The 22,582-nt window shown below is 40.4% G+C and overlaps 1 protein-coding gene across 1 annotated transcript in view; it reads right to left on the reverse strand.

Moving 5' to 3' along the window:
- The window catches only part of LOC145412959 (uncharacterized), a 77,949-nt gene that overhangs the window by 44,983 nt on the left and 10,384 nt on the right, over positions 1–22,582 (reverse strand). The window contains exons 2-3 of the mRNA XM_080282781.1: positions 21,971–22,102; positions 21,121–21,196 (exon numbers count right to left, since the gene is read on the reverse strand). Coding sequence (XP_080138907.1) covers positions 21,121–21,196; positions 21,971–22,102 — 208 coding nt within the window. The remainder of the gene's footprint in view (positions 1–21,120; positions 21,197–21,970; positions 22,103–22,582) is intronic.

Below are 22,582 nucleotides of genomic sequence, written 5' to 3' on the forward strand. Positions count from 1 at the left end.
GTTTAAAAACAGTTTATAAATCAACCTAAACACAATTTTAGTCTAAAATATCATCAAAATTGGTAAAAAATCAAAACCCATCATTAAACCAGGGTTTGGCCATCATTAGGCGGAGCATAGTGGTATTTCTACTCCCGTCGTTAGGCCGGGGTAACACACATAGGGGTATCATATATCGAGGTATACCTGTATTGGAAATGGGTAAAAGTACTAAGAGGCCATCACTGAATTACTATATGGGAAAGGAACCAATCACTAAAGCGAGAGAAGAGATGGACCTGGGAGTGTTGGTCCAGGATTATTTATCACCTGAAAAACATATCAATAAGCTTGTCAGAAAGAGATATAAGCACTTGACAAACATAAGAGTGGGATTTCAATACACGGAAGAGGAGGTGATGAAAAACTGACAGTGGTTCTGATCCGCCCCAGGTTAAATTAGGTGGCAGTGGTGTGGTACCCACATAAAAAGAAAGATATAAACAAGATCGAGAGGATACAAAGAGCAATAACCAAGATGGTCCCCAGTCTGACAGATATATCATACAAGGAAAGACTAGAAAAGCCAGGTCTGCCTTGCTGAGAAGAAAGAAGAGAGAGGGGTGACATGACTGCAGTGTTCAGGGCCATGATGGGAGTAGACAAAACTGACAGAGGATCTCTGTTTCTATGGGATGGGGGAGCAACAAGAGGACATGGAAAGAAACTGAAAAGACAAGTTGCTTGAAGGATATCAAGAAATACAGTTTTCCATACAGATGCACTGACCTGTGGAATAGCCTGGACAAAGAGATCATCCAGTTCAAAAACTTAAATGAGTTTAAAGCAAAGTCTGACTAGTTGAGACACTGAGATGGGACCCCATGAGAGTACCTCAATTCCTGTATTTCACAAATAGATATATATAACCAGGTAAATACACGCACACACAGTCCACTGCTAGGTCACATGAGTTGCAATGGCACTGAGAAAATATAGGGCAATTACAACCTAGTCTTACTTTGGCATTCAGAAAAAATATATATATATATATATATATATATATATATAACGGGACTGCATCCTGACCCTTTATCATCCACACAATATACATGCAAACAAATATTTGAATTGCTATTGATCATTAAACCCTTCAGCTTGCAAATTTGTATTTATTCTGGATAGTTCCAGACAACCATTAACCCCTAAAGACCTATGGCTGTCAAACAACAGTTACGGAAAATGTCACATAAAGTCCTATGGCTGTCGATGGTACCAAGGCTACCAAAAACTGGCGATAAGTAGCAACGTCTCTTTTATGAAGTACAGGTATATGAGACCTGGCCAATGGGAACTAAGGGATCAGATGGTGCGAGGCATGATCCAGCCCCCTCCCCGGGTATGGGGACCCCCCCTCCCTCTGCCCCATTAGATCCTGCCTTCTGTGTCCCCTTCCATCCAAACTACCCCCCATACCCCCACTACACCATTTTGGGTGCATGTGACAGACATATTCCCTACTTTCCCCCCCTCCTGATGCCCCACACCCCCTCCACCTCCCTCTTCCCCTTTATTTCTCAAGGACGTCCCATTCTTGCTTATAGTGAGAAGTGTGTGTGTGTGTGTGTGTGTGTGTGTGTGTTTGTGTGTGTGTGTGTGTGTGTGTGTGTGTTTTTTGGACAGTTGACTGTGCAAGAACCATTAGACATATGAGAGTGAAATATAATTTTCTGGTGTGTAAAATCTTGTTCTTCAAATCAATAAGCCCAAAATTTACTTTGGTGCAATTTCTCTCCCTCTCTACACAAGGGGTAATAATTTTTATTTTTGACGTTCTTTGACGTTCGATATTGTGGTAACTGTAAGTCACATGAAAGTTAAACACACATTTTCAGGTGTGTAAATTCAAGCTCTTGAAACCTGTGAGAAAAAGTTTTACCTTTGTGAAAATTAAAAAATCGAACCCTATTAGCAGATCTGGGGATTGGGGGGCTGGGAGATCTGTGGTCTTTAGGCATGAACTCATGATCAGTCTCCATTCATTGAGTCATGCTTTGGATAAATGGAATATCTACCATCCTGAAAATTTTATAAAATTATTTAGAATATTCTGGCTTACATGAAAATCCTCCCTATGAACATCAGGATTTAATATGATTCAGTGTTTACCAAAATACCTCTGCTATAATCTCCATCACCTACCACACCTACACTACAAAGTAAATGAAGTGTCAATACTCCTCTGAAATTCTGACATGTCAAAATTAGAACAGGGGTAGTTGCCTATACACATATAAAGGACAGTGATGTAATGTTTTAACTGTGGTATGAGGGAACCACAAAATGGTGCATACTTATGTCAGAAAGATCAGCCCCAAATGGCTGAATTTCCATGTGGCATGAGGAAGCAAAGTCAAGAATAACAGCACTGGAAATAATGTTTCTGGGAAACGTACAGTATGCAGTGCACATACCGTAGAGTGAACAGGATAAGAAAGAAAGTAATTTGCAAAAGGAAATTCGCTGATAGCAATGAGACTTTGCTCTGATGGTATGGTTACATGGAATGAGTGAACATAAACAGAATAGCAAAAAGAGTACTGTATACGTGAAAAAGTTCGAAGGTAAATGGATACAGCAACTCAGTGTACATGAACGCAAAGTACAGTATGTATGAAAGTTGAAAATTTAATTACTGGTACCCATCTGGATCTTCATCACAAAGATTATACAGCACAGCTACTGTAGAGGCTTGTGAAGCACCTAGATCTCCTTTCAGTACAGTCCACTCCATCATCCATTCACTGATAACAATGAGAAGTTGCTCGGGAGTAAGTGCCATTGTACCTACAAGAACAACCGTGTAAATAGTCACTGGCTGACATTGAAGTACTCCAAATGAGGTCCATCCAAATGCACCATAATTACATCTAAAAGTCCTTGTCTGCCACTGAACAATATATGGACAATACTTCTATTTTCAGTTTTTCATCTACATTGTACAGTGATTTCTTGGTAGGAATGCGAGAGGTACGCCCCCCAAAAAAAAGGACCTGAGCCTTTATAAACTCTACAATATGAATACAGTGCAAGCCTTCCTCATTATAACAATGAGATGCGTTTAGGAAAAACCATCATTGTGCCAGTGTATTGGTAAACGGGGACGGGATACATTTGGGAGCCTTGATATCCCCCCAACCATGTCCAACACCCACCCAAAAGAGTCCAAAAACAAGTTGCTAGTTCACCTAAACTCCCAAATAGCTTTAAAACAAGCTAAACTAAATCTAAAAGCACTTTATAACCTACCTAAACCCAAAAATAAAATCTGAAAACCATTAACAAATAAATCTGGGAAAAAAATCATAGTAAACTGTACCCAAAAATGACAGTGTTCACCTCACCTATAACTAACACACATTAACCTAGGTCTAAAGGCAGTTTATAAATCAACCTAGCCACAAAATTTAAGCATATCATCAAAATCGGCTTAAAAAAACAAAACCCATCGTATCACTGGGGACTGACCATCGATAGGCGGGGAAGGGTGTTATTTTTTTCATATCGCTGAGGCGGGGTATCGTATTGTGATGGACCATATAGCAGGGAAGACCCGTACTAGGAACAAAGTAATTCCATACCATAAACTTATCTGCACAGCAAACCTTCTTTACATGGTAACAAACCTAAATTTACCAAACTTCTGCTTGAATGAACTTTTTGAGTCAAGTAAATGATCTCATACTCACAGTACAAGTGGGGTTTGTGGGTGGTTGACCAACTGATGGAAAACAGTGCAGCTCTTCCAAGCATTGTGTAAACACTTCTACCACCTCTACAGGACTAACCTAGCTACTGTCCTACTGTATTTTATCATTATGTTATCACAGTAATTATCAGTGATTTTAGAGTCAGTATGCCCTCAAAGCTGGGGGGGGAGGGAGGACTTCCCAAAACCCTGCAATACTCTTCAGGAACAAAAATTTAGTAATAATCATACAGAAATCATGAAGTTATCTCAATCCCCACCCCACACACAAACAAACTCTTTTCCTTTGCTAAAATGCCATAAACAGATGACAAAACATATGTGCAGTATATATAGTACAAAGTGAAGTGCACTTTAACCCCTAGGTGCCGGTCCATGTCATATGACATGTTGGTAGAGGCATACGGTCCATGTCATATGATGTTTTAATTTTAGGGGGGCATGTTTGAACTTAGTAGCGTGCCATATGGACTCAGAATATTGTCCTGGCATGGCTGGTGTGCAGGGTAACGCTGGCTGGCCAGGGGAGGGGGCAGGAGTGTGGGTGGGGGGTGGGTGGGAGGGCAGCCCAGCAGTGAGGAGGGCTGTGGTGGAGGGTGGTGGGAGGATGGCATAGGGAGAGTGTGGCCTTGGAATCAGCTGATACTGGTTCAGGGTAGGGGTAGGGGTCGGGAGGGGTGGGGTGTGGTGGGGTGGTGGGAAGGGCTATTACGGGGCCCTGAGGGGTGTGGGGGAGAGTGTATGGGTGCTTGAGTACACTTGTACTCACCACACCCAGACTTCAGGGAGTATCATATTGTCAAGAATTACTAAAAAGCGAAATAATGTGTAAACAGTATGTAAATAATAGTGAATAAATAGACATAAATTTGTCAGAAAATAAGTATCTGGAAAACATAAAATAAGCCAACCTTTAATAGTTACTTTCTTGTGTTATTTTGCTATTTTAGTTGTAATATTGTGTTCATACAGCATTGAGAATTAGTGGGAGAAACAAATACACACTCAACACATTCTGGCACGAGATAATCATCCCTCTTCCCTCCACCAATACCGCCAACACACCACCGCGACCTTGAACGTGCTTAGCCCAGCCGCCACACACTGGCTCCCTCACACCACACCACCACCTCCAAATCGCCAACAGAGAATAGGTATGCACTTTTCATGTGTTTTTTTTAATGAAAAAAAGTATATATATATATTGGGGGGAAAATTGATTTTCCTGAAAATAACCCGGTCCTGGGACATGGATAGGTCTACCCATGCCCAGTGCCTAGGGGTTAACCCTCTCACACGCAATGACTCAAAACGCGTCAGAACAGCGTTAGGCAGAAGAGTAACCCATGACATACTTTGAGTCACGATCAGTGGTTTGAAGGGACGCCAATTAGGCAATTCTGGACCAAAATATTCACAAAAAATTAAGTTTTTGCATAGAGTGAGTCAATCTTTGGTACATCATAGGGGAGGGTGTCTATTCAAGGCCAACACTCTCAAACAGTCGGCTTTCTCTTGGCTTTCGGTGAACATGAGGTGTGCGGGGTGTGCACGATTTTTGGCAATTTACTCTAAACCTACTGGCTGTATTGGAATTCCGACAGCACCATGTGAAAGCTCATGAAATTCTGCAACTAGACATATGCTTAGCTCTTGCACTGTGCAGGCAAAATTTTGTGCTAGGGTGTTGGGCAGTTATTTTCACTGTTGAACATCAGTAATCTCACCGCATTTCAGTACTTTCACAGTACTTTTGTTTATCAGTTTTGTGTGTTTTTATTTGCTTATCAAATAGTGTAAACATTAGGGAAGATGACGGTATACAATTCATACCAGCTTGCCCTCGCAGAATTTTCTCTGATCATGTCACACAAACTTATAAAAAACTTATGGTGTGTGAAAGGGTTAATAAGAAATACTTGTATCAGTACAGAAAACTGAAGTGGATATTAACCATGATCTCATCATTTCCCAAAAGTATGAAAACAAAGTACATTACAGAAGCAGCAAAAACTCTCATATTACAAATTCTTGCACATCTGAATTCAAGTCATGGATGAAAAGTAGTAACTGTAAACCCACAAACAGATGAAACCTTGAATTTCAAAGATACACTGTATTTATGGATGTATATACAATACTGAACTGTGCATAACCAAAAATTAGCATAATACCTAAACACTTACAGTTCCACATCCACCACTCCAGGGTAGGTGTCACATGAACCAGGATTCGTAAATGAAAACTGAGAAAACAATAAATTTAATGACCCACTGTTTCCCCAGCTGGTGATTATATAGAGGGTTTACTGATTTACTGTGCATAAATATTTTTCTGTACACAGTACAGCCAGTCCTTAATCTGCAAAAAAAAAAAAAAACTACAGTATTCCACTTTCTATTTCAGAATCATTTTTCTCATAACATGAGTTAAATCTGTCACTGTGAAATCTATTTCCTGTCTTAGCAGTCACAGTGAATGCAAAGATATGCACAGAATGTTTTTTAGCCTATCAGGTGGAGCTAGGATTCTAGGGACTTGAATGGTGAGTGAATGGAAGTGTGTGTGTGTGTGTGGGGGGGGGGGCTCAAAAATTGGGCAAACTTTGCTTAGTATATCATTTTTTTTTTTTCCACATGGCTCTCTGAACCCCAACTCAGGGTGGGAAAGGAGGTCTGGATGATCGTGATGATGATGATAAACAACGCCAATTATATAACTTAACACAAGTAACAGCTCTACCTGACTCAATCACTGGGCTTAACTAAAATGGAATTGTTAATAATACTGTAGCAGTTAAAATAACTGGGCATAATATGCAGAAAAATAACACATGCTAGTCAGCAAACAGGCTGTCTTTAAGATTTCACAAGTTTCTGAAATTCTCTGAATACTGTAATGGTACTCAGGGGCACAGTGGGGTTCACACCAACATGCCTGATCCAATTTGTCACTTTCTTTTTATTAACATTATAGGTTCACTAGGGTCTATACTGACATCCTGTACACCAGGAAACCATTTACTATGCTGGGTGGTAACCATATAACCAAATTATGGCGCTTGGTGGGTTAGTGGGTAACTAAAGCACTCCAATCGGATTGAGCCAGTGCAGGTTTATATCCAAGGGATGGTTGGGGTTTATTGCTCATGTAATGCCGCTCAGGGATGAGTCAGTCTGGTCGCTGTCATCTTAAATGTGAAAACCAATTTGCCTAGCCCCGGACTCCTACGCTTCTCATGAGGCAACATAAATTGGATGATGGATGGATACATTAGCTCATTTAAGCAAAGATAGGCCTGAAAATAGTGTAGTGTATAATGATGTTTAGGCCATTTTCAAATCCTACATGACCTTTATTCCCTTACTGACCCTAATTTACACAGTAGTTCCTTGCCTGGCCCTTATCTCTACATAACACAACACTACAAACTTTGTTATTTTCGTGTATACATTATATACATATATATTTCCATACATATACATGAAATTAATGAAAATATACCTTATGTAGAAACTGTTTTTGGTATGGGCTGGAGATCACCTTGACAGTTCAGACAATCGGCAGATCCGGACAACCCTTCCCCCCCACATAGTCCGGACTAAAGAGGGTCTACTGTATATATATAAATATGCATACAGGATTCACTCTCATCTTAAATGTAGGGACCAACTGCTTAGCCCCGGGCTCCTACGCTCCTCATGGTGCAATGTAGGATTGGATGATGGATATATATATATACACACAGCTACCGCAAATTCAAAGGTATAAAAAAACACAAAAATCATAGTAGAGTGAGTCCTTGAAATATGAAAACCTGAAGTACGAATTTTCAATGGTACGAAATCGATTAATATAGGACAAATTCCACAGTAGGAAAATATCTGTCTCGATGATATGAAAATCGATACTCGATACGAAAGGAAATGCAGAGAGAGCCTGATTGATTTATATGGCAGAAACGAAACACAAGTACTGTTAGATTGATTTATTTACCGGTAAATGTACAATGAAAGACACAACTATCTTCCCAGTTCAGTCTGAAGAAACTTTACACCAGGCGAAATACAATGAAAACCCTGTTTCTACTAGTGCGTTTCAAATGGTTCGATTTTTCCACACTATATTTGTCAGACTTTGGGAAGATACTTGTGTCTTTCATTGTACACTTGAAGCAGCAGAAAGACCTTACCAATTCAATTCATAATCTTCCAGCTTGTTTCTGTAATTTTCTGACAACTTTCAGTTTGGCAAATTACTTTTTCTTGCTGAAAAATTTCCTCCACGTTATTATCATCACTTTCCCCTACAATCGTTTCCAGCGCAGTGGAAGAAACTCAATGTGCTCAAAGGTGGATATCATTTCCCAATTTCCCAACTGGAGGTTAGGTTAGGTTGAAATTATTAGGTACACATAAGCTCGGTTAGCCCAGGTTTAGTTAAACACTTAGGGAAGGAGTCCTTTCCGCCATTATGTTAACGAAATAAACAAGAATTGTCACACCAGAACGGCTAAAAATGACGGGGAAACAAATTTAATAAGACATGTTTACTGTACAGTATTTACCAACCCAGAAAAAATCTGAAAAGTATCACAGACTATCAGAAAGAACTTATTTGGTAAGGTGCTTTTACTGCTTAAAGTAAAACGTATGTGGGTTCAGATATTTGCGTGCTCCCGTGGTCGGTCTTGGGACCATATTTCCAAAAGTCTAAAATCAATTTCTTTTTCTTACATATGTGAAAAGACTCGTCTGCCACACCTGTTTTATTTTTTTATTATTTTTTTTTCCCCCCCCTAAACCCATCCTGTGATTTGCTATGATTTGTGTAAGAATTAATAAAATTAGGATGCATGTTACATCAGCATGTATACATTGTCCGAAAACATCTGGGACGAAGTGAACTGTAAACTCCAGACTGCTTGAGGTGGTAGAGTAGGGTCTTTTAAACACACCAGTGACCCTCATGCCCTTCCCATAATTGCTCGCAGTTTTTCATAGCTCACCCTAACTCAACGTCACTGACACCAGTACAGTAAGGCGCTGTTCAGGGCCAGCAGCTATGAAAGCGATAATGGAATACGTTATTGTTTGTATCAGTCCTCTCTCTTTGACACATACACATAAGAACAAACAAAAGAATGAGCAGTAAATGTACACTAACTCTAAGGAGCAGAAATAACTGTGCTCAGTGGGTCTGAAATATATTGGAAAGAGTGATATCAAACGGAGAATGTGGAACTGAATGCTAACCTACGAGAACAAGTGGGACGAAAGAGTAATTTTTTTTCTGATTAGCAAACATTTTTGTTCCATATCGTCTCTTAAAATTGTAAAACCCATAATCTTTCGTGTCAGCATACAGCCTAAAGACCTTACCAATTCAGTTCACATTCCTCTACTTTGTCTTCTGACTATTTTGAGGGTGGTACATTATGTTCTCTTGCTGAAAGAAACTTACTCAAAATTAGGGCGCATGTAACATAAGCATGTAAACATCGGCTAATACATCTGGAGTGAGGAGAAAGCCTGACTGATGGGATGGTAGAGTAGGGTCATGTACACACACCAGTGACCTTCGTGACCTGCGTCCAAGGCCTGGAGGGGCTGGGTTTACAATGGAAGAGTTGAGAGGTAGGATGGGACTGGAGTGTATTGGTGTTGTGATGAGGAGAGGTAGATTGAGGTGGTTTGGACATGTGGAGAGGATGGGGGATGATAATTGGGTGAGGAGGGTGAGAAGTGTTAATATTGGGGGTGGGGTTATGAGGGGTAGACCGAGAAAGACATGGGACGAGGTCATTAAGTGTGACCTTAGGGTTAAGGGACTGAACAGGGAGGCTGCAATGGATCGTGCAGCGTGGAGAGCCGCCATTAGGTGACCAAGGCCGACACATGCAAGCATGTTGGAGCCTTTAAAAACGAAACGAAACGAAACGATATATATATATATACAGTAATCCCTCTAATATCCGAACGCCCAATATCCGAACATCCCCACTAACCGGACATAATCCTCCTGGGATCCAATATTCCCAAAATGGGCCAAAAACTGCAAAAAATTCGAAAAAAATCTGACTTTTTTCCCTCCCATAATTTGAAATTCCCGCCTGGCGCCAAACAGCTGTTACACCATGGTCCCTTCACCCCTTCCTTCCTCCCCCTCCCCCCTCCCCTGTCAGGTTGCCATTTGGTATTTTTCATTACCAAGTGTGGGCCAATTTGGTAATGCATTAGAATTCGTTTGGTAATGCATTAGAATAATGCATTACCAAATGGATTTTTCACATGTATGAGGATACACAGGATGGAGATGGTGGATTGTTTGCTCTCTCTGATTAATCTGCTACCCTACATAGTGTGAAAATAATCAACATGGTGTTAGTTATAAGGAGAGTGATTACATGTATTTCCACTTGTATATATAATTAGTGAAGAATATATGCTAGCTTTACGAATTTGGTAATGAAAAGTTATATTTGACAATGAAAGTTGAGGAGATTGGTAATGTGGCTGTTGCGATCTGGCAACTCTGTTACCCCACCAACATCAACAGTCACAGCTTAACTCCGATGGAGAGCAGATACTCATAACAGTGCAAGCCACAGGTGCTTGTTTTTTGTGAATAAACAGTGAATAAACTGCAATACCTTGCCACTAGAACACACAGGAATTTACAGTGTTGTGCAGTGTTAAGAAATTAGAATTTAGAGTGCAGAGGATTAACTGTGGACTGCAAACTGGCGGTTCAAACCAGTCCAAGACCAAGGGACTTGTAAGTACCCAGAATGTTTAATATTGTATAAACTCACCTCTAAAACCTCATTTTATGGTTCTTTTGCATTTATTTCAGTCTTTTATGTCCCTTATTGGTGTGATTTGGGTCTTAAATAGGTGCTATGCATGTCCAGAGGGAGTTGTATAGGTGTTTTTCAGAGTTAGGGTCCGTAAGTACTAGTCCATAAGCTGGGGCCCAATATCCGGACAGGACCACTATCCGGACCTGCCTATGGCTCTATTGATCCGGATATTGGAGGGGTTACTGTATATGGATTGAGCCGGTGAAGGTTTATATCCAAGGGATGATTGGGGTTGATTGCTCATGTAATGCCACTCGGGGATAAGTGAGGCTGGTCACTCTCATCTTAAATGTTGGGACCAACTGCCTAGCCCCGGGCTCCTACGCTCCTCATGGGGCAATGTAGGATTGGATAATGGATGGATGGATGGATATAATGTGTATATATATATTAAAGAGACCGACAGATCTGCCAGTCATTAACCCATTGGATCCCACAGTTGCCAGGCGAGGCATTGCCCTGGGAGGGTACTAAGCGTACTGCCCTTCGCCTATCGGCTCATAGTTGCGAAGCTCATAGGTCCCTACCCAGGGGTTCCCTACTTTATTATGATTTGAAAACTCCCAGTTCAGTCCAATGCCCTGGACACTGGGCTCCAATGGGATATATATATATCTATATATATCTATATATAGATATATATATATATATATATATATATATATATATATATATAGATATATAGATATATGAGTCCAAAAACAGGTTTAAAGCCAATCTAAATGGCCTAACAGTTGTAAAGGACGCTAATCTTAGCCTAACACCTGTAACTAACTCACTATAACGAACAAAGAAATCTGAAAATTGTCAAATATGAGACTGGAAAAAAATCAAGCTTAGTAAACTGAACCCCATAACGACAATGTTCACCCCACCTATGGCTAAAACACACTAAACTAAGTCTAAAAACAGTTTACAAATCAACCTAAACATACAATTTTAGTCTAAAATATCAAAATCAGTAAAAAAAAAAAAAAAAAAAATCAAAACCCATCGTTAACTGGGGTTTGGCCATCGTTAGGCAGGGTATGGTGGTATTTCTACCTCCATCATTAAGCCGGGGTTTCACATCTAAGAGTTTTGTATATCAAGGTATACCTGTATATATATATATATATATATATATATATATATATATATATATGTACTGTACACTGTACACCTGTGGTACAGTGGTAGAGTGTGCATTTTCGTACATGGGAGAACGAGGGTTCATGCCCCGCCAGGGTAATAAACTTTGAGAGAGTTCTTCTGGCCACCTACTGCTTTGATGGTCATACGGGGTGCTGTGGTTGAACCAGTGTCGCATATTATAAAGTATGCTTGCACCCAGTCGGTTTGCATGGGCCGATTACACTTGGTTCACAGACTACACACACATCCAAAGCTGCTCCAACACTACAATCACACTTACAAGCACTTCTCACCCTATTTACAATCTCTACCAGACAGCTTAAGCCACTTGGTAGAGATACATACGCTGTAGGCTGTATTGTACCCACTTCAGTCGGGATAGGCCGGTCCAGCAGTGGACACTCAAAACAGCTGATGATGATGATGATTTATCTATCTATTGCCAGAAGCCTTAATCCCATAAGGGGTGGCCACAAACAAATCACCTCCATCTCACCCTGTCTCCAGCCATTTCATTGCCCTGTTCCCAGCTCACACCCCCCTCTCTCATATACCTCCACTCCATCCCTCCATCTCATCCTCGGCCCCCCCCTCCCTCTCACTCACATACACTCTCCTCGTCAGTCTCTCACTCTCGATCCTCTCCGCATGTCCAAACCACCTCAGTGTTTCTCCTAACGTTGCCTATCACATGATGATGATGATATATATACATACATATATATATATACAGTATATATATACAGTACTCGTCAGAAGTATTCAGCGTTGTCCGCCAGGCGCGCAATACTTATGGCCCCAAAAGAATCACCCATTCTGGGGGGTAAGAATTGAGCCACAAGTTTGAGCTCCGAGCATGACGTCACGGTAGCCTGGGGCCTTCCGACGCGCTGGTTGGTTCCCGCCTCAGTCGCCCACGGGCTGCCTGAGAGAGAGGAACTCCGCCGAGTGTCCCTCTCAAATTGCGCCATTTTTTACCGAGTGTCCCGCAGTGTTCTGGCCTTCACAACTTTGTTATGGCACCTACCCGTGAACTATCGAGTGAAATCATATCCCAGATCATTGCTCTAAAGGAGGCAGGCCACCAGACAAAGGAAATTAGTGAATTGGTTGGTGTGGCACGATCGACAGTGCGTCGTTGGTGTGCACGGTTTCGGGAAGAAAACAGTGGTGCAGTTCCCACAAAGAAACCGCGGTCTGGTAGGCCTAGGAAAACTTCCCCAAGGTCTGTTAATGTTTTAAAACGTGCAGTGGAGTTTAATCCTCGTGTGAGTGCAAGGAAAATTAAGGAGAGCAACCCGGAAGTGTTTGGTGAGGTGTCAGTGATAACAGTGTCTCGTAGGGTGCATGAGCTTGGTTACACAAGTCACAGGCCTGTGAAAAAGCCTCTTCTCACCAAGAGCCAGAGAATTCATAGGCTTGCCTTTGCTAATAAATATCTAACCTGGGGTGAGGAGCAATGGTTGTCAGTGTTGTGGTCTGATGAGGCAACGTTTAGTGTTACCTGTAACAGAGGAGCACGTGTGTATCGACGCAAAGGTAGTGACCCACTTGACCCACGGTATGTAGAAAGCACAGTTAAACATCCTGATTCACTCATGGTATGGGGTTGTTTCTCAGGGAAGGGTTTGGGGAAGCTTGTTGTACTTCCCAAGAACATCAGAGTGAATCAGGATGTTTACCTGGAGCTTCTGTGTGATCATTTACCAGACTCCTTCGAGCTAACAGGTGCACGAGTGTTTCAGCAGGACGGTGCACCTGCTCACAAGGCCAAATCGGTCACCAATTGGCTTTGTGACTGCGAGGTATCATTCATGACAGACTGGCCAGGAAATAGCCCAGACCTCAACCCCATTGAAAACCTCTGGTACCTCGTAAAGAAGAGTCTCCAAGGGAAAGACGTGAGCTCTCTGCCTAAGTTGGAAGCCGCCATTCGTGACTCCTGGGACAAAATACCCCTCCAGCACCACAGGAGCCTCGCCCTTTCACTTCCAGGACGTCTCAGGTCCGTGAAGAAACGTAAAGGCTACCCTACGAAGCACTAAAGGTAAATAAAATGCATTATTTATATGTTTTTTCAATGTTGAAAGGTTTGTTTCTCAGGAGGGACACAGGGCGCTCTATACTTCTGACGAGCACTGTATATATATATATATATATATATATATATATATATATATATATAAGTATATTCATTCATTCATTGCCAGACGCCATGTATCCCAAACGGGGTGGCCAAGGGCTTAGAGTTAATTGTTTTACAGGGAGGGGCACTAATCAACCACCAACCCCACTTAACACGTAGGAAGAATGTTATGCCAACAGAATCTGGTGTTTCCAGGCGGTCACCCATGCAAGTACAAACCAGACCCAACGTTAGCTGCCTGATTCCATGATGAATTTTGAACCGACTTAACTAACCACTTGAAAAGACACACTTTTCTTCTATGTTCATTTTTTCATGAAATTCTCTTGCTTTTTCAATCAACAGAGGACCTGAAATGCACATGCCCTCAGACCTCATTGTCTGGAACCACTCATACACAGGACGACTGAGGTCCTCTAACTTTGCTGTGCGCATTGTTCGTCGCTTTTCAATGCCATCAGGTGTTTAAGTTTTCATGAAAAATTCTTTAAGTTTCTGCGATATGTATATATATATTTATCCCAGTATATCTATATATATATATATATATATATATATATATATATATACATACAGTAGGTATGCACAGTACACAAGTTTATGGACAGCAGAGGAGGTCGCTTACTAGGAATTCACATACTGTGAATACATAAACTTATGGGAAAAATTACACATGGGCGGCACCCCCCTTCATCGGTAACCCTTGAGACTCCTGTCGGACCTAAGTGTTGTATTGTACTGTACAGGGAAACTAAGACATATTACCTAAGATAAAGTAAACCAACAAGATTATGGCTTTACTAAATCAACAAGTATATGGCTTAACTAAACCAACAAGAATATGGCTACTCACCTTAACCCAAGAGGACAACAGGCCTGATGGACGTAAAAAGGGGATCCGAGGCAGGGTGAAGCACCTAGCGTGCACCTCCAGCAATACCCGCCACACCACCTTACTCACCACTCTCGTCACCAGCACTTTCAACACTTTCACTAGATAATGCACTAACTTCGTTCATAAACCTTTCAAAGTCTATTTCTGACAACTCAGACATCGCATCATCCTCTTGATCCTCTCCAGGAAATGGCTCTTCTGATGTTGAAGGGAGTGATTCCTCACTTTCTTGAGGTCGCAGGTAACGGGTGATGAGGATTTGCTTCCTTCTGTTAACCTCCTGGTTGTGCCTGTCTGTGTATTAGCAGAAGGTTCTGTCCAGTGAAGTCATCACTTCCTCCACTCACAACTGACAGTGTTTGATGTCCCTGAATTCTTCCTTGAATTTGTCTAGGGCACACAGTACCCGGCTGATCTCCATCATCGACAAGTCTCCAAGCTCCATCACTGGTGGTGCTGGCTGTTCTACTGCAATCTCATGCTCTCAGTCCTCCTGCTCTCAGCCCTGGATTTGGGCCACTCTTTGCTACCGTCTCACCTACTATGAGTTCAATACGCGTACTATTAAAAAATACACTAAAACTCAATAAAAAATAAGTCTTCGTGTAAAATGAGATTCACGTACTAGGAGCTTGCTTACAATGCATACCTACTGTGTGTGTGTGTATAATTTTATATATACATATATAAATATATATATATATATATATATATATATATATACAGTACCCTCGCGTCCAACACGCGTTTGTCCAGCACGATTCGCGTCCAACACGGACGGCAAAAAATTAGTACAATTTAATACAATTTAAGTACTGTAAAATGGGTGCGTAAGCATAACACAGACGGAGCTCCAAGAAGTGGGCGAAATCCGCAAAGTTCGCCTCTAGCTCGATCACCTCTGGTCCAACTTGGTCATACTGGACATTCCCGTGACGCTGAGAGCCAATCAAAACTTCCGATCAAGTATCCTCCCTCACCCGCTATCATGACGTGATCGTGATGTCGCCCAATGAAAAACGCTTCTGCTCTCACGTGATGTTTTGTTTAAATTTCTCCCGCCACAGCGCCACTCAGTCACATAACTCGCATTGGATGGTGCTTTTTTCTTGCTGCATTTTCTGCCCTTGCTACTGCATTTTACGCAGCTCATGATGCCTAGGAAGCCCTCTGAGAACCCCAAGCAGTGGCGGCACCTCCCTCAGGCCACCAAGCTAGAATTCATCGAGAGGCAGAAGAAAGGGGAGAGGAATTTCGAAGGATTTATGAGGGAGGTTGAGGAGGAGCAGCAGCCATTACCCGCTAGTGACGCCAGCAGCCATCCTCTGGGGACCCAGTAGGACTACCTACAGCCTCAGATACCACCTTCCATTCCCAACAAGCCCACCAATACTATCCTAAAAGGTTAGGTATCATTCACAGTACAGCACCATTTATTATAATTACAGCAGTACTAATATATGTATAGGTATATGGTAGGTATATAGGGTGACTTTTCCTAGGGTTGCTGACATAATTCATTTTCCCCCATAAGCTCTGTTGTTTGTCCAACACATTTTTGGTCCAACACAGGACCCATGCATGATAATATTACCGTGTTGGACACGAGGGTACTGTGTGTGTGTGTGTGTGTGTGTGTATATATATATATATATATATATATATATATATATATATATATATATATATACACATAGTAAACCCTCTCTAATTCGAACCTGAACAATTGGGAAATAGGTTAATTCGGATCTTTTTTGACCATCAGACAAATAATTTTCATTCGGATAGAAATTCGAATTAAGCGAGACAAGTCCGAAATGGGTTCCAGTGATAAGTGGACGTGAACAGTTTTTGAAGTGATAAGTGTAGTAATAAATGTAATTTTTAAGAACTGTACAGTACCTTCAGTACAGTTAAGTGTACTGTACTCTACTACTGTGTTGCAAGACTTCATTATCAAGGTTTGAAACTATTTTATTTATTATATTGTGCACTCTTTGAGCATAAAGTAATAATATACTGTACTGTTCAATGTTTTCGTGAAAAATCCATGTTTTAGTGAGCATGGGTGTGATTTGGGGATAGAGGCAAGCATGGGCTCCAATAATTCTGATTTTTGGATAATTCGACATAGAGTTCCCCCCCACCAATTAATACAGGGTTTACTGGATATATATATATATATATATATATATATATGTATGTATGTATGTATATACAGTCTATCCACAGCTAACATGGTTTTCGCTAACACGAAAATGGTCTAACACGGTACAATTTTCCAGAAGTACTACCGCTTCTAACATGGCCATTGATGAAGCTAACACGGTTATTTGAACCGGGTGGGCGGTGATGAGATGAATCACAGAAGTGTTGCCTTGCCAACGGGTGTCATCTGGAGCCAACCACGCTTCAGCATTCTCACTATTGAACTACCCTCAACCTCCTCTCCAGCATAGTGTGTCCCCTCTTATCCTCCCATAAGGTAAATAAAATGTGGCTTTTAACTGAAATAATACTCTTTTATAATTTTGGGGGCCATATTAATACTTTCTAGAAGGTTCAAATTTGGGGGTATAAAAAATTTTTGCACAACAAGGGGGGAAAAAGTGGATTCTGGACAGGGGTGTGGAAGGATATAGGGGGTTTCAAGAGTCCCTGTAACATGAAATTTCTCTAAAATGGTAGGGGTGCAGAAGCAAGTAATTGTGTTAGACAAGGACAGACTGTACAGTACTGTATATACTATATATATATATATATATATATATATATATACATAGACACACACACACACACACACACACACAGCATATGGAAAATCTTTTAATATCTTTCTCTGCCTTACAGATGACTTAAATGGCAACAAGACTGACTTTGAAGCAAAGAAGAAAAGTGAACTCTGACTCAAGTTATGAACATACATTTGTTACCACAATCTGTACTGTCAGCTCCATTCCATTATAAATGTTAATCCCCTTTTCATAAATGTTAACTTATTTTTTTGAATAGCACCCCGCATTGTGCAGCTGCCTTCCCTTGTCACAAAGGTGCAAGCTGACTACTTGTAATACAAGTTTTGGAAGGTGGGTGGATGTGTCCGAGCTTCTTTTTATTATTTTTTTGTAACATGCAAGAAATACACGGGTAGTACTCCATTCTTTAACTACCATGATATGATGATAATCTAAAGTCCCAAAGTTATTTGTAAAGTCTCTTCTTGCTATATGGCAGAAAAGCAAGGCTACTAATTTGAAAGCTATAACGTATTTTTAGCCATAAAAACAATGACGCACAATAAATTCTGAAAGAACTGCAACACGATAAAGCATAAATAAAACCTAATTCATTGTGTTAAAGAGATTCTGTTCCCATCATATGCTACTCTGTAAATCAAGCTTCAGTATCTTTGGATCTGATCAGTCTTGGCCAGTATTCCACATAAACTTTACTCAATTACACAGCAGCTGCAAAAGAGTTATACAGTAAACTTCCCATTTCTTCTTCCCAACAGTTGCAAGCAATGTATAAAGACCAATTAGCTAGCTTTTGCAATTTATTAAGCCTCCACTTTCAGCTGTGCAATAGCCAATGTATTGGAGTTCCTTAAGCATAGCAAGGTCTTGACGATGATTATATATTTCTCTTTACAATGATGACTGGTTACTCAATTACAGTACCAGGGTACTTGCATTAATGCTGTTAAAGCCAATAATAGTTGTAGGTCTTAAGTAATAGTATGAGTAGCTGCAACCTCAGGCTTATCTGAACATAAACATGGTGGACTGCAAGCGGAAGCTGTCGTTCTTCTACAGTCCACCATCCTCCATTTGAGGGATTATTCAAGAACAGGATGGGGAATGGAGGTTGTCAGTTTAAGTGTGCAGCTCTAATGCCCAGTCGTATTAGTGCCACCATGTGAAGGCATCCCTCTCCTCCACCATGGTTGATGGTAAATGACACAAAGGAACACCAAACTAGGTAAATGCACCAGTAACTGCTAAGCACAGCCAAAGATATGATTAACATTCTAATATAAAAAATTCCAACATCTAAATAATCTGTGCAGTAAAGAAAAAAAAAGTATTCCCTGTTATGCGATTGATGATAAAAATTTAATTTAAACACCTTTATATATTTATGAATAAAAAATAAATGGCTACTTTTCCATGATGAAAAGGTTAGTGCAAATTTTCAGGACCCCTCTTAAAAGCACCCTCAGGCATATTACAGTACTACAGTATTTTCTTTTTTGGGTTGACCCACGAAAGCAAAGTATGCATTGCTGTCATTATTAATTCTCTTCATTGGTTGCAGAGTAATCAACAGTGCTGTGTATTTTCATGTGTAAGCCCACATTACAGAGAATTAACAAAATGGGAAAAATTAGAAAGGACTACTTTACATAAATTATCCAAATACACTATGAAGTGCACTAATATTGATATACATTTAAGAACTCAACACACAAATGCAGAAAGAAACAGGAAGGAAGTGTACATTATATAAGATTAAAAATAAATACAAGTGAATAGGGAGAGGTCAAAGCTCAGTAGTGATGCCAATCAATGTCAAAGAACAGACACCTAGTTCCCCTCATATAAATGCCATTCTTGTGGACCCAGAGAAAGATGAAATGACAAACTTTCTGAAAAATAAAAAACTAAAGCAATAACATTAGCTACCTACATCAAGAGCAAAGACAAATTTAGGGATACAGACAGTAGTTACCTGGTGGACAAGGAAATGAAAGTTGGTAAGAGAAACAATGAGAAAGGAAGAGGGTAACTACCAGTAATCTGAAAATATCAGATTAATAAAGAGGGCCACAGGGGTTGTTGAACTACAAATGCAAAACTGTCATGAAAATAAGAACCGTACATTTCATACGGCACTTCAAGACAGTCGGTGCTTTCACATAACTACATACGGCTACGGAATGCTTAATACCATTTCATTTCTGAGGTGACATGACCTGATAGGGAACACAAGTTACAAGACAAAGCACCTGAAAGGGTATGGCTGTAATCACTGTGCTCACATCTCTCCCAACATCTCACCTATAAAGCAAATGGTTACAGCATTCACAGAATGGTCAAATATCATTATCAACTGCCCATATAAAAACCAGCAAAAAAAATATAAAGTTATTGCAAAGACCCTTAGGGAAGAGATGTAATTAGCAAATCTCTCATTCACATTCCTGGATTAGATGGAGAGAATGCATTAATGACAATTTTAGAAGTATAAAAGCCTGCACCAATAATATAATGATGCAGTAAATGATAATAAGTGATCTGACAGCAAGACCTGTTCAGAAGGGGGTCAACACTGAGAAAAAGGGGTTAGTGTCCAGGCAGTTTTGTAGGTTGGACATCTGCAATAAATGTGGAACTATATAACACAAATGGGTAGCTTTACCAGTACTTACAAAAACAAATATGCAGTCCATGTTAATCAACATGACACCAAGTCACTGGAGCATAAAACTGGCTGCCATCTGCTTGTGTTTCAAGTCAAATTTCTACCTCACAAAATTGATGAACCAACAAAAAATAAAAATAAATAATTTAGTAAAAAGGGCTGGCAATAAATTTGTAAGTTCTGTAACAGTATTTGGAAGAAAATTAAACTGATATAAAAAAAAAAAAAAGGATATACAATATGCTCCATGATTAATGGAGCCATGAAGGTTAAAAAATAAGTTCAAAGGTTGCTATTCAAGACCAAAGAAAGATAATATGTTCTATACTGTGTAGATTGTAGTGCCCTCATGACCAACAGCGCTTCTACACATCAAGCAAGTTACACATGCTAGTTGAGACTACCAAAACTTAATCCGGGTAGTGCACACAATATTCAGGTAACTCTGGAATGAAGTTAACACCTCTTCCAGTTGTGCGAGACTGTAAAATGTCATTCTTCATGTAGCTATGTTTGTCAAACTTCAGTTCTTTACTTCTGACTGTCAACCTTAGCTGAAGCTTGAATTCATGCCGCTAAACAATTAACCTAGCGACACACCTCAACATATCCCCATAACACCACTGCTCTGACCTTTTGTACCTAGATAACCATGTGACTAAGGATTTGTGAGATACAATGGCAAGATGTCGTCTGTGTCCAAGAAACACACTTTAGACAAAAGAGAGGGAGAAAGGAGAAACCTGAAGGATACTGTAATGAGGTACTGGCAAAAGAACCTGAAGTTAGCCCACTAGACCCAGCCAGCAGTGCAGGCCAGGTCTGGGGCCAAGGGAGGGGAAGTCTGGGAGCCGCAGCGGCCTTGCGGCCCATGTCACCTGGTCGAGGGTAACTGGTGAAGCAATGCCAACCTGTCTTCAGGATTAGGAGAGATGCCCAGATCGTTGGAGCGCAGGCGACGACTTAATTCTTCAATCTGCAGCTGCACTGTAATAGAGCGGGTTAGCGGGCAAAAATGCCCAAAATTCAATCAATACTGTGTACACAAACAAAATTCAATAGAGGATGTGCACTATTTAAAGATTGCTCCAATAGTATGAGTAGCGAATCAACTGACAGTGCCACCCAACGATGTCATTCTTAAGTGAAATCTAGCATCTACAAAATCTTAGTTGTCTTGCTGTGTCTACCTTTGAATAAAAAATTTATTGAAATCTTGCAATTACCTGTAAATGGATTAAATTATATTTGAGGGAGAGGACTGTTAAGTAATTAGTTTATAATTAGGCTGCAAATAAATTTCAATTATACAAAAAATCACTAAACTTACCCTAAGGGAAAGTCTAGTTACCTTAAAATACCCTTCCCATACCCTCACGTTTGTTTGCCTTCGTCTCTCTAAATGTTTAAGTTCAAGGTGAAACATTAAATACACCAAAAAAGGTGGGGGCAATAAATGGAACCATTAGCTTAAAAAAAAGAAAAAAAAAAAAAAAAAGGATAGAAAAGAAAAAGTATACAGTACATATAAATATATAATAGAACAATTACAGCAAACATGAACTGCAAAGTAGGACAGTACAGTAATCACAGCACACCTCAGGTGCTCCTTGCATGAAGGCCACTGCAGCTCCAGTATCTCCCTCCAAGCTGGATTGCATGTGCTGTTCCTCTGTGTCTGTAGTGTTGCCTGCACAAAAATCCCAACAATACCTGCAAACCAAACAGTAATTCCAGGAGGAAATCACTACTTGGACTTACATAAATATGCCTCCTCCTGGTCCTTGGACATGTTGCTGGGCAGGACAGTGGGCATACCAGGAATAAACGTCTTATCCTTTTCATCACCCTGCCAGCGTGACTTACGACGCCTCTTCCTCTCTTCAGCCTCGGCTGGAATGCAAAAAAGCTAATGAGTAATGGTACAACAGTTTCATCAGCCATATAATTTTTTCCCATAAGAAATTAACATTTTGCTAGTGAAAATTCAGTTTCAGATTATTGGAATCTGGCTTAGTTCTTTTATCATGCAGAAGAAAGTTTGTGTGTGTGTGTGTGTGTGTGTGTGTGTGTGTGTGTGTGTGTGTGTACGAGAGAGAGAGAGAGAGAGAGAGAGAGAGAGAGAGAATGATGAATCTGTGACTATAAATCAATTGTCATGCATCTGAAGCAATATCCCCAAGTATCTACCAGTACTTCATTTCCACTTTGTTCTTTCTAAAACCTGTCAATAAAAGTAAGAGGCCTAGGCCTCCTCCCACTAGTTTATTCTATTACCTGACAGTTTTTTTTATAATAATCTATCTATTTCTAGCCAGACGCCATAATCCCGTATGAGGTGGCCATTTGTCTTGGAGTTCGCTGTTTCAAGGA

Source organism: Coenobita brevimanus, chromosome 94 (genome assembly GCF_032717465.1).
Source record: "Coenobita brevimanus isolate Jiangsu-jjx chromosome 94, ASM3271746v2, whole genome shotgun sequence".
NCBI classification, from domain to species: Eukaryota; Metazoa; Arthropoda; class Malacostraca; order Decapoda; family Coenobitidae; genus Coenobita; species Coenobita brevimanus.